The sequence below is a fragment of the Choloepus didactylus genome, chromosome 13 (assembly GCF_015220235.1).
Source record: "Choloepus didactylus isolate mChoDid1 chromosome 13, mChoDid1.pri, whole genome shotgun sequence".
NCBI classification, from domain to species: Eukaryota; Metazoa; Chordata; class Mammalia; order Pilosa; family Megalonychidae; genus Choloepus; species Choloepus didactylus.
Window position 1 is genome coordinate 91,679,024 of NC_051319.1, and position 12,823 is coordinate 91,691,846.

Consider the following 12,823-nt stretch of genomic DNA (forward strand, 5'->3'; position numbering starts at 1 on the left):
ACTGGTCTACAAACCCTAAAAGAACCCTATCAAGGTCAGCAAATGCCACGAGGCCAAAAACAACAGAAAATTATAAAGCATATGAAAAAACCAGACGATATGGATAACCCAAGCCCAAGCACCCAAATCAAAAGACCAGAAGAGACACACCTAGAGCAGCTACTCAAAGAACTAAAGATGAACAATGAGACCCTAGTACGGGATATGAAGGAAATCAAGAAGACCCTAGAAGAGCATAAAGAAGACATTGCAAGACTAAATAAAAAAATGGATGATCTTATGGAAATTAAAGAAACTGTTGACCAAATTAAAAAGATTCTGGACACTCATAGTACAAGACTAGAGGAAGTTGAACAACGAATCAGTGACCTGGAAGATGACAGAATGGAAAATGAAAACATAAAAGAAAGAATGGGGAAAAAAATTGAAAAACTCGAAATGGACCTCAGGGATATGATAGATAATATGAAACGTCCGAATATAAGACTCATTGGTGTCCCAGAAGGGGAAGAAAAGGGTAAAGGTCTAGGAAGAGTATTCAAAGAAATTGTTGGGGAAAACTTCCCAAATCTTCTAAACAACATAAATACACAAATCATAAATGCTCAGCGAACTCCAAATAGAATAAATCCAAAAAACCCACCCCGAGACATATACTGATCACACTGTCAAACATAGAAGAGAAGGAGCAAGTTCTGAAAGCAGCAAGAGAAAAGCAATTCACCACATACAAAGGAAACAGCATAAGACTAAGTAGTGACTACTCAGCAGCCACCATGGAGGCGAGAAGGCAGTGGCACGATATATTTAAAATTCTGAGTGAGAGGAATTTCCAGCCAAGAATACTTTATCCAGCAAAGCTCTCCTTCAAATTTGAGGGAGAGCTTAAATTTTTCACAGACAAAGAAATGCTGAGAGAATTTGCTAACAAGAGACCTGCCCTACTGGAGATACTAAAGGGAGCCCTACAGACAGAGAAACAAAGACAGGACAGAGAGACTTGGAGAAAGGTTCAGTACTAAAGAGATTCGGTATAGGTACAATAAAGGATATTAATAGAGAGAGGGAAAAATATGGCAAACATAATCCAAAGGATAAGATGGCCGATTCAAGAAATGCCTTCACGGTTTTTAACGTTGAATGTAAATGGATTAAACTCCCCAATTAAAAGATATAGATTCGCAGAATGGATCAAAAAAAATGAACCATCAATATGTTGCATACAAGAGACTCATCTTAGACACAGGGACACAAAGAAACTGAAAGTGAAAGGATGGAAAAAAATATTTCATGCAAGCTACAGCCAAAAGAAAGCAGGTGTAGCAATATTAATCTCAGATAAAATAGACTTCAAATGCAGGGATGTTTTGAGAGACAAAGAAGGCCACTACATACTAATAAAAGGGGCAATTCAGCAAGAAGAAATAACAATCGTAAATGTCTATGCACCCAATCAAGGTGCCACAAAATACATGAGAGAAACACTGGCAAAACTAAAGGAAGCAATTGATGTTTCCACAATAATTGTGGGAGACTTCAACACATCACTCTCTCCTATAGATAGATCAACCAGACAGAAGACCAATAAGGAAATTGAAAACCTAAACAATCTGATAAATGAATTAGATTTAACAGACATCTACAGGACATTACATCCCAAATCAACAGGATACACATACTTTTCTAGTGCTCACGGAACTTTCTCCAGAATAGATCATATGCTGGGACATAAAACAAGCCTCAATAAATTTAAAAAGATTGAAATTATTCAAAGCACATTCTCTGACCACAATGGAATACAATTAGAAGTCAATAACCATCAGAGACTTAGAAAATTCACAAATACCTGGAGGTTAAACAACACACTCCTAAACAATCAGTGGGTTAAAGAAGAAATAGCAAGAGAAATTGCTAAATATATAGAGACGAATGAAAATGAGAACACAACATACCAAAACCTATGGGATGCAGCAAAAGCAGTGCTAAGGGGGAAATTTATAGCACTAAACGCATATATTAAAAAGGAAGAAAGAGCCAAAATCAAAGAACTAATGGATCAACTGAAGAAGCTAGAAAATGAACAGCAAACCAATCCTAAACCAAGTACAAGAAAAGAAATAACAAGGATTAAAGCAGAAATAAATGACATAGAGAACAAAAAAACAATAGAAAGGATAAATATCACCAAAAGTTGGTTCTTTGAGAAGATCAACAAGATTGACAAGCCCCTAGCTAGACTGACAAAATCAAAAAGAGAGAAGACCCATATAAACAAAATAATGAATGAAAAAGGTGACATAACTGCAGATCCTGAAGAAATTAAAAAAATTATAAGAGGATATTATGAACAACTGTATGGCAACAAACTGGATAATGTAGAAGAAATGGACAATTTCCTGGAAACATATGAACAACCTAGACTGACCAGAGAAGAAATAGAAGACCTCAACCAACCCATCACAAGCAAAGAGATCCAATCAGTCATCAAAAATCTTCCCACAAATAAATGCCCAGGGCCAGATGGCTTCACAGGGGAATTCTACCAAACTTTCCAGAAAGAACTGACACCAATCTTACTCAAACTCTTTCAAAACATTGAAAAAAATGGAACACTACCTAATTCATTTTATGAAGCTAACATCAATCTAATACCAAAACCAGGCAAAGATGCTACAAAAAAGGAAAACTACCGGCCAATCTCCCTAATGAATATAGATGCAAAAATCCTCAACAAAATACTTGCAAATCGAATCCAAAGACACATTAAAAAAATCATACACCAGGACCAAGTGGGGTTCATTCCAGGCATGCAAGGATGGTTCAACATAAGAAAAAACAATCAATGTATTACAACACATTAAAACTCGAAAGGGAAAAATCAATTGATCATCTCAATAGATGCTGAAAAAGCATTTGACAAAATCCAACATCCCTTTTGATAAAAACACTTCAAAAGGTAGGAATTGAAGGAAACTTCCTCAACATGATAAAGAGCATATATGAAAAACCCACAGCCAGCATAGTACTCAATGGTGAGAGACTGAAAGCCTTCCCTCTAAGATCAGGAACAAGACAAGGATGCCCGCTGTCACCACTGTTATTCAACATTGTGCTGGAAGTGCTAGCCAGGGCAATCCGGCAAGACAAAGAAATAAAAGGCATCCAAATTGGAAAAGAAGAAGTAAAACTGTCATTGTTTGCAGATGATATGATCTTATATCTAGAAAACCCTGAGAAATCAACGATACACCTACTAGAGCTAATAAACAAATTTAGCAAAGTAGCGGGATACAAGATTAATGCACATAAGTCAGTAATGTTTCTATATGCTAGAAATGAACAAACTGAAGAGACACTCAAGAAAAAGATACCATTTTCAATAGCAACTAAAAAAATCAAGTACCTAGGAATAAACTTAACCAAAGATGTAAAAGACCTATACAAAGAAAACTACATAACTCTACTAAAAGAAATAGAAGGGGACCTTAAAAGATGGAAAAATATTCCATGTTCATGGATAGGAAGGCTAAATGTCATTAAGATGTCAATTCTACCCAAACTCATCTACAGATTCAATGCAATCCCAATCAAAATTCCAACAACCTACTTTGCAGACTTGGAAAAGCTAGTTATCAAATTTATTTGGAAAGGGAAGATGCCTCGAATTGCTAAAGACACTCTAAAAAAGAAAAACGAAGTGGGAGGACTTACACTCCCTGACTTTGAAGCTTATTATAAAGCCACAGTTGCCAAAACAGCATGGTACTGGCACAAAGATAGACATATAGATCAATGGAATCGAATTGAGAATTCAGAGATAGACCCTCAGATCTATGGCCGACTGATCTTTGATAAGGCCCCCAAAGTCACCGAACTGAGCCATAATGGTCTTTTCAACAAATGGGGCTGGGAGAGTTGGATATCCATATCCAAAAGAATGAAAGAGGACCCCTACCTCACCCCCTACACAAAAATTAACTCAAAATGGACCAAAGATCTCAATATAAAAGAAAGTACCATTAAACTCCTAGAAGATAATGTAGGAAAACATCTTCAAGACCTTGTATTAGGAGGCCACTTCCTAGACTTTACACCCAAAGCACAAGCAACAAAAGAGAAAATAGATAAATGGGAACTCCTCAAGCTTAGAAGTTTCTGCACCTCAAAGGAATTTCTCAAAAAGGTAAAGAGGCAGCCAACTCAATGGGAAAAAATTTTTGGAAACCATGTATCTGACAAAAGACTGATATCTTGCATATACAAAGAAATCCTACAACTCAATGACAATAGTACAGACAGCCCAATTATAAAATGGGCAAAAGATATGAAAAGACAGTTCTCTGAAGAGGAAATACAAATGGCCAAGAAACACATGAAAAAATGTTCAGCTTCACTAGCTATTAGAGAGATGCAAATTAAGACCACAATGAGATACCATCTAACACCGGTTAGAATGGCTGCCATTAAACAAACAGGAAACTACAAATGCTGGAGGGGATGTGGAGAAATTGGAACTCTTATTCATTGTTGGTGGGACTGTATAATGGTTCAGCCACTCTGGAAGTCAGTCTGGCAGTTCCTTAGAAAACTAGAGATAGAGCTACCATTCGATCCAGCGATTGCACTTCTCGGGATATACCCGGAAGATCGGAAAGCAGTGACACGAACAGATATCTGCACGCCAATGTTCATAGCAGCATTATTCACAATTGCCAAGACATGGAAACAACCCAAATGTCCATCAACAGATGAGTGGATAAATAAAATGTGGTATATACACACGATGGAATACTACGCGGCAGTAAGAAGGAACGATCTGGTGAAACATATGACAACATGGATGAACCTTGAAGACATAATGCTGAGCGAAATAAGCCAGGCACAAAAAGAGAAATATTATATGCTACCACTAATGTGAACTTTGAAAAATGTAAAACAAATGGTTTATAATGTAGAATGTAGGGTATCTAGCAGTAGAGAGCAATTAAGGAAGGGGGAACAATAATCCAAGAAGAACAGATAAGCTATTTAACGTTCTGGGGATGCCCAGAAATGACTATGGTCTGTTAATTTCTGATGGATGTAGTAGGAACAAGTTCACTGAAATGTTGCTATAGTATGTAACTTTCTTGGGGTAAAGTAGGAACATGTTGGAAGTTAAGCAGTTATCTTAGGTTAGTTGTCTTTTTCTTACTCCCTTGCTATGGTCTCTTTGAAATGTTCTTTTATTGTATGTTTGTTTTCTTTTTAACTTTTTTTTTCATACAGTTGATTTGAAAAAAGAAGGGAAAGTTAAAAAAAGAAAAAAGAAAAAAGACAAACAAGGAGAAAAAAAAAAAAAAAACAACAAAAAAAAAACGATGTAGTGCCCCCTTGAGGAGCCTGTGGAGAATGCAGGGGTATTCGCCTACCCCACCTCCATGGTTGCTAACATGACCACAGACATAGGGGACTGGTGGTTTGATGGGTTGAGCCCTCTACCATAAGTTTCACCCTTGGGAAGACGGTTGCTGCAAAGGAGAGGCTAGGCCTCCCTGTATTTGTGCCTAAGAGTCTCCTCCTGAATGCCTCTTTGTTGCTCAGATGTGGCCCTCTCTCTCTGGCTAAGCCAACTTGAAAGGTGAAATCACTGCCCTCCCCCCTACGTGGGATCAGACACCCAGGGAAGTGAATCTCCCTGGCAACGTGGAATATGACTCCCGGGGAGGAATGTAGACCCGGCATCGTGGGATGGAGAACATCTTCTTGACCAAAAGGGGGATGTGAAAGGAAATGAAATAAGCTTCAGTGGCAGAGAGATTCCAAAACGAGCCGAGAGATCACTCTGGTGGGCACTCTTACGCACACTTTAGACAACCTTTTTTAGGTTCTAAAGAATTGGGGTAGCTGGTGGTGGATACCTGAAACTATTAAACTACAACCCAGAACCCATGAATCTCGAAGACAGTTGTATAAAAATGTAGCTTATGAGGGGTGACAGTGGGATTGGGAATGCCATAAGGACCAAACTCCACTTTGTCTAGTTTATGGATCGATGTGTAGAAAAGTAGGGGAAGCAAACAAACAGACAAAGGTACCTAGTGTTCTTTTTTACTTCAATTGCTCTTTTTCACTCTAATTATTATTCTTGTTATTTTTGTGTGTGTGCTAATGAAGGTGTCAGGGATTGATTTAGGTGATGAATGTACAACTATGTAATGGTACTGTAAACAATCGAAAGTACAATTTGTTTTGTATGACTGCGTGGTATGTGAATATATCTCAATAAAATGATGATTAAAAAAAAAAAAAAAAAACTAAAAAAAAAAAAAAATGCTATGATACAATTAAAATAAGTGAATAAAAAGATATACATGTCACCATTTAGTGAAAATGGCAGGCTGAAATACAGCATTTTATATTATGATCCCATTTTTGCCAAATAGGAAAATAGTATGTGTAGAATATATAGCAAAACTTTACAGTGCTGTAGGATTATAGGTTTCCTTTTCTTTCTGTGTATCTAGGTTTTCTAAATTATCTATGAAGGACATGTACACTTTTGTAGTTCTTTTATATTTTGCCCTTGTCACCTGAACTCTGACTTTCTTCCTGCCCCTTCTGTAATGCAGAAGACCAAACAGCTAACACCCCTCTCAGGGATTCTGAACAGGTTTGACTGCTCCCCCAGGTTGAAGAAAGCCACGCCAAGATCACTCATTTCCCCAGACTTCCGTCAAAGGCAGCCCAAGTGCACTTATCGGAAAGCAAACACATGGAGCTACGTTAGTAATGTCTGGAACCACACCAAGGGCTTCCGTGAGGCAGGCGGCTGCTGAGAAGTCAGCTGGCTTCCTCCCTGCAGCGGGATAAAAGCTTTGGTCTCCCTTAATTGCACCTTTTATGACTTCAATGTAATATACTTGGGCTTCCACACTCAACTAGCTAAAACAGAACCCTGCTAGTGCTCCAGCCAAAAGAAAGTAAAAGACAGTGAATAATTTGAGGGCTCAGGCTGCTTTGTGCTCCTGGGTGGATGCATATAGTGTCAAAATAAACAGTACTCTGGCTGACCAAGTTTGGGGCCAGTGCAGAGATGGGAGGCAATTCATTGGGATTCCTTTGGGAGAGGAAGGACTTCCTTGGGATGCTGTTTGTCCAATAATCCGATGGTATGCAACTCCCTAGGTTTCTTTGGAATTCCAACAGTTGCCAGGAAAACCACTCCCCACAGTTTGCCTCCTAATCTTAAGAGATATGAACTGGTCAAAATAGAATGCAGATTTGATAACACTAAATCCCACTTAAGCCCACTAATTTCCCAAGAGCTGCAAGTCTCAAGTATCATTCTCTCTGTGATGCTTCTAGCCCCATTCAAATTGCTCTGCCTGCTCTCTCTGCTATCTCCTCTCTCAGATCACAGCTGGCAGTTCTGAAGTAACTCTCTGCCCAATATTTGCAACCAGTGGAATCTGCTTTCCCCAATGACTGGCCCAGAGATGATAATCCCAGATGGCCTGCCCACTGCAGGAAACAGCTCCCTATTGCTAAAGCAGACAAGGGTACTGTTTCCACACTCAGGAGTCCCGTGAATCTCCTCTGTGCAGTTACAGTGAACTGCTGTTTACTCACTATAACCAGCTTTTCTCAGGGCACAGCAGGCAGAAAGCCTATAAAGCTGAATTAGGGGAAGTGTCCAAGTCATCAGCAAAGGCCACTGTGGTTGACAGTAAACACTTGCTTCTTGGGGAGGGGAGTGTATGAAGTCTGAGGACTTACTGATCATGGTGGTGCCACCGGCTAAGGCAGCCTTGGTGCCCTGGAAGAAGTCATCCACTGTGGTCATCCCCTTGTAGGGCATCTGGAAATGAGTGTGGACATCTATGCCTCCAGGGATCACCATCTTCCCATTGGCTTCAATGGTCTTCACTCCTCCAGGGACAATCAGATTGTCTCCAATTTGCCTGGTGAGACAGTGAGACAATGGGTAACTTACAAGAGAGACTTCCAAGATAAACATAGTATTAAAAGGATTTTAAACATCACAATGTATGTTTATCAAAGTAGTCCTTACAAGTGACTCACAAGTTCAGCAATCTAGAAACAAATAAAGGTAGATATATATACAGAATACAATTTTTATAGCTACATAGCAACCTGATAGGCAGTTTGGTGAGACTACTTGCATATCTGGTTTTGTACTGTAACTCCAGTGATTTGACAGTGTCTAGAATAGAGTGTGTGCAGTAAATATTTAAGGAATAAGTGATTTTTATTATTCCTTTTATTTTGTTTTCTATTTAAGTTAAGGGTGAGGAATAGAATTTGGAACAGGATCTAAAGAGCATAAAACAATGAAATGTTAGGAGAGATTGAAGGAGACAACAAATCCATTTAAAGAACAAATGTGGAAACTTGGCTATCCTCTAAGTGGATTCATCTGTGCTTCTAATAAAAAGGAATTGGTCATTTCCCACTTCAGTCTTTACTCCCAATTCTGTGCTTCTCTGATAATTTTTCAATCACATCTGAGAGCAGATGCACAAGGAGGAAGTCATAGAAGCAGATGCCTCCAGCACCACTTGCTTTTGTGGTCAGCATCCCAGTGGAAGCTTCAAGCCAGGCAAGGTGATTACAACCACCTCCACCAGGCACAGCTTCACCCAGGAAGCTTAGGATCATCCAAGGAGGAATGAGGGGAGACTCAGGTTGAAGAGTAAGCCAATGAGTATCCTAAGGGCATGTCACACATGGAAAATGACAAATACAACTATTCCCTGCACAATTTTAACTTAGACACCGTCCAATATTGCTTGACTTACATGTGATTTCACATCCTTGATTTATACAGCTGGTTAAACTTGTCCAATATTGATTCCAGGTAGACCTATGATTCATAAACCACTACATTGTCATTAAACATCTCCTATCTTATACCCCACCATCAATGGCATGGATACATTCCCTTTCACTCATAGTGAGCCAAGAAAGACACTCTCTTGGGGTGGTAAGAATTCTACCAGAGGCCTTCTAAACTCAGAAAGTATTCCTGACATCTCTAAGAGTTCTACTTCACCACAGCATCACTGGTCCACTCCGGATACAACAATTCACTGTGGAGAAAATGAAGCTTTTGATCTGAACTCCATCCTGCTCCAGATCCTGGACAATTCTGCTTCCATGTTTGTCCCTCACTGATTTTCCTCTGAGGGCATGAAGAATTGCCTGGTCCCTGTGTGTGTGTTTTCCCAAATGACACTCCACCCATTTTGACAACTAGTATAACACCAAGGCTGAAACAGAAATGCCCTCCCTCTTTTTCTCCACTGCACCGATTAAGGTCACACTTCATCCTTGGAGGCTCACCTTCTATCACTGCCCCCCTTTGTTCAACTTCCTACTGGCAGCCAGGGTCTAATCATTAAGAGTGTAGCTTTGCTCTTTACTGCAAAGGAGAGTCTAAACTTGCATATAATTGTGCCTACGAGTCTCCCCCTGAGTACCTCTTTGTTGCTCAGATGTGGCCCTCTCTCTAACTGAGCCATCTCGACAGGTGAACTCGCTGCCCTCCCCACTACGTGGGACCCGACTCCCAGGGGTGTAAATCTCCCTGGCAATGCAGAATATGACTCCCGGGGATGAATGTGGACCCGGCATCATGGGACTGACAGTATCTTCTTGACCAAAAGGAGGATCCAAAATGAGACGAAATAGTTTCAGTGGCTGAGAGATTTCAAATGGAGTTGAGAGGTCACTCTGGTGGACATTCTTATGCACTATATAGATAACACCTCTTAGGTTTTAACGTACTGGAATAGCTAGAAGTAAATACCTGAAACTACCAAACTCCAACCCAGCAGTCTGGACTCCTGAAGACAATTATACAATAATGTAGATTACAAGGGGTGAGTGTGATTGTGAAGACCTTGTGGATCACACCCCCTTTATCTAGTATATGGATGAGTATAAAAATGGGGATAAAAACTAAAGGACAAATGGGGTTGGATGGGGGGATGATTTGGGTGTTCTTTTTTCACTTTTATGTTTTATTCTTGTTCTGGTTCTTTCTGATGTAAGGAAAATGTTCAGAGATAGATTGTGGTGATGAACTTTGTTATCATACTGTGGACAGTGGATTGTATACCATGGATGACTGTATGGTGTGTGAATGTATTTCAATAAAACTGAATTTAATTAAAAAAAAAAGCCAAAAAATAAAAAATAAAGTAAAGCAAAAAAAAAAAAAATAGAATGTGGCTTTGCTCTGGATACAGGCTATCTAGATTCACTATCTTGGCTCCACCAGTTACCAGCTGAAAAACCTTGGCCATGTTACTTAACCTTGGCATGATTCAAACCTGTAAGATGTACTAAGAAAACTACCTCCTTGGAGTTGTATACATCACATATGTTAATACTTGTTAAGCACATAGAACATTGTTAGGCAAATAAAAATTTAATAATTAAAAGTTACTGCAATTAATGGCCATCCTACTCCTACATAGTACTCTCCCTCCTCTGAATCTCAAATATTCTGTGAATTTTGCGCTTGATATTGATATTATCTGGCAGTATTAGGTTCTTTGCATATATATAGATATCTCAGCTCCCCTGAAAGACTGATGTCTCTAACCTATCCTGTTAGTTATCTCTGGTCTCTCTGGGTTTTATTTTTGTGTTATTCAACTGGCCTTGGTTAATAGATTCTGGTTATAGGAGATCTCTTACTTGTCTTTGAAAACTTGGCCTAGATATAATTTTCTGTAGTCAGTATTCTCTTCCTAAGCCTTGAACCTGGGCTGGCTTTCCCTTTTACATGCTTTTATCAATCAGAGCACTTCTAACATTTTTGGACCCCCTTGAGAGCAAAGACCATATCTTGTTCATCTCCATATCCCTAGCACTTAGCCCAGTACTTAGCACACAGAGAATTTTATGAGAGCTCATTTTATTGAGTGTATAGTACATGCCAGGCACTGTGTTAAATGTTTTACATGTCTTATCACATTTAATCTGCCAGCAACCCTATGAAGTACTATTATTGTCCTCATTTGTAAGAAGAGGAGAAAGAAGCATAGATAGGTTAAGTAACTTGCTAAAGGTCAACGTTAGTCAAATTCTTTGAATGAGTGAGTGAATGAATGAACGAGCAAATAGAAGAGTGAAGAGACTAATTCTCAGTTGCCTTGCCAATTTGCATCATTGCTCTTTCCTATTTTAAGTAAGAAAAATGAAAGTACCAGGCAAGTCAACCAATATAAAACAATAATTTCTTCAAAATACAAGCCACAATTGATTTTATATTATTCCTGTTACTAAAAAAAATATTGTGAGGCCGTGTGTTAATCAAATCCTCTTTTAATGTTCACTATGTAATGAAACTGTCAGTAAAGGTCACCTGGCTGTGCTGCTTACAGGCATCTAATAACAAACCATTTTGTAAATTAATTACACATCCTTTAATGTATCTATTTGGAAATTATACGTGAAATGCATGACTTGTCAAGGTTCAATTCAAGTGTCTTCTCAAACTTAATACCTTACCTCTAAAGGGATTTCTCCTTTCTGTCTACTTGTGAATCATTTATTTTCATTTCAACTCTCTGGTACCTATTACAGAAGGCCTTATATTTTTAGGTTGCTATTATGCATACACAGTTCTCAGCATCTGTGAGGACAATGGCCGTGACCCACAGAGTGTCCATCAATGCAGCTTGCAAAAAGAGGCCCTTGGTCATCAAGATGGTGGCATGAGATATCCCCTGGAATATTTCCCTTACAGACAGCTAAATAAAAGGGCAAATTCAACTCACTTGGAACTCAGAAGGATGACAGAGACTGGAGAAAGAATCCACAAACCCTGAGTCAAAGAAACACACACACACACATACACACACACAAGATAGGAGAGCGGCATGTAGACCTGCCCAGGTTTGGTCCAGCACAGTGTAAGAATCACACAGTGGCAGTGCTCTGGCCTGGGAAACTCCTGCCATGGTCACTGATCACAGAGCACCCCCAGCAGTGACTTTGAGTCCCACCCACACTCAGACACAGGGACCCAAGGCCACATAGTCCCAAGGCAGGGTCTTAGTGGTCTGCATGAGCAAGCATAGAAAGCAGTCTGCTGGACATCAGAATGACCTGTAGTGGAACTATTGGCAAGCTCTGCATACCACCAGCCAGGTCCCTAATTACTGGTGCACCTAAAAAAAAAATTGGGTGTTTTTGAACACCGACCCCATCTGGCTCCGTAGTTGGGGGTCTCCTAATGCAGAAGTTATTGGAGGCAGAAAATCCACATGAGGAGGAGAAACTGAACCATTGTAAGGCAGGGCAGACCCAGGGCTGAAAGTTGATGTGAAAAGGTGGCCTGGAGTGCAGGAGAGAAGTTGAACAAATCTTAGCCACTTGGAAGGAAATTTTGTATAAAAGCATTATTCTAAATATGACTCTCAGACCTTGAAACCCAGTGGAGGATGTCCTGCAGGGTTTCGGAATTGTTTGGAACCCATGACCCCTGTTTTCCTTCCAAATTCTCCCTATGGGAATGGGAATGTTTATTCTATGACTGCCCCTTCTTTGTACATTGGAAGCAGGTAACTTATTCTCTAGGTTTCACAGTTTCCACAGACAGAGGAGAACGGTGCCTCGGAACAGACCACATCTATAACCAATTTTGATGAGATTTTGTACTTAGTATCGTTACTGAATTGACTTAAGGCTTTTGGGATATTGCAATGGGATGAATATATTTGTATGGAAAGAACATATCTCTTTGGGGTCCAGAAGGTGGAGTGTGATGGTTTGAAGCTGTACCTACTCCAGAAAGGCATGTTCTTAA

At 39.5% G+C, this 12,823-nt stretch overlaps 1 protein-coding gene across 2 annotated transcripts in view; it reads right to left on the reverse strand.

Moving 5' to 3' along the window:
* The window catches only part of DPYSL3 (dihydropyrimidinase like 3), a 129,920-nt gene that overhangs the window by 41,142 nt on the left and 75,955 nt on the right, over positions 1-12,823 (reverse strand). For both annotated transcript variants that reach the window (XM_037801399.1, XM_037801400.1), the window contains exon 3: positions 7,759-7,943. In XM_037801399.1, the coding sequence (XP_037657327.1) occupies positions 7,759-7,943 (185 nt within the window). The remainder of the gene's footprint in view (positions 1-7,758; positions 7,944-12,823) is intronic.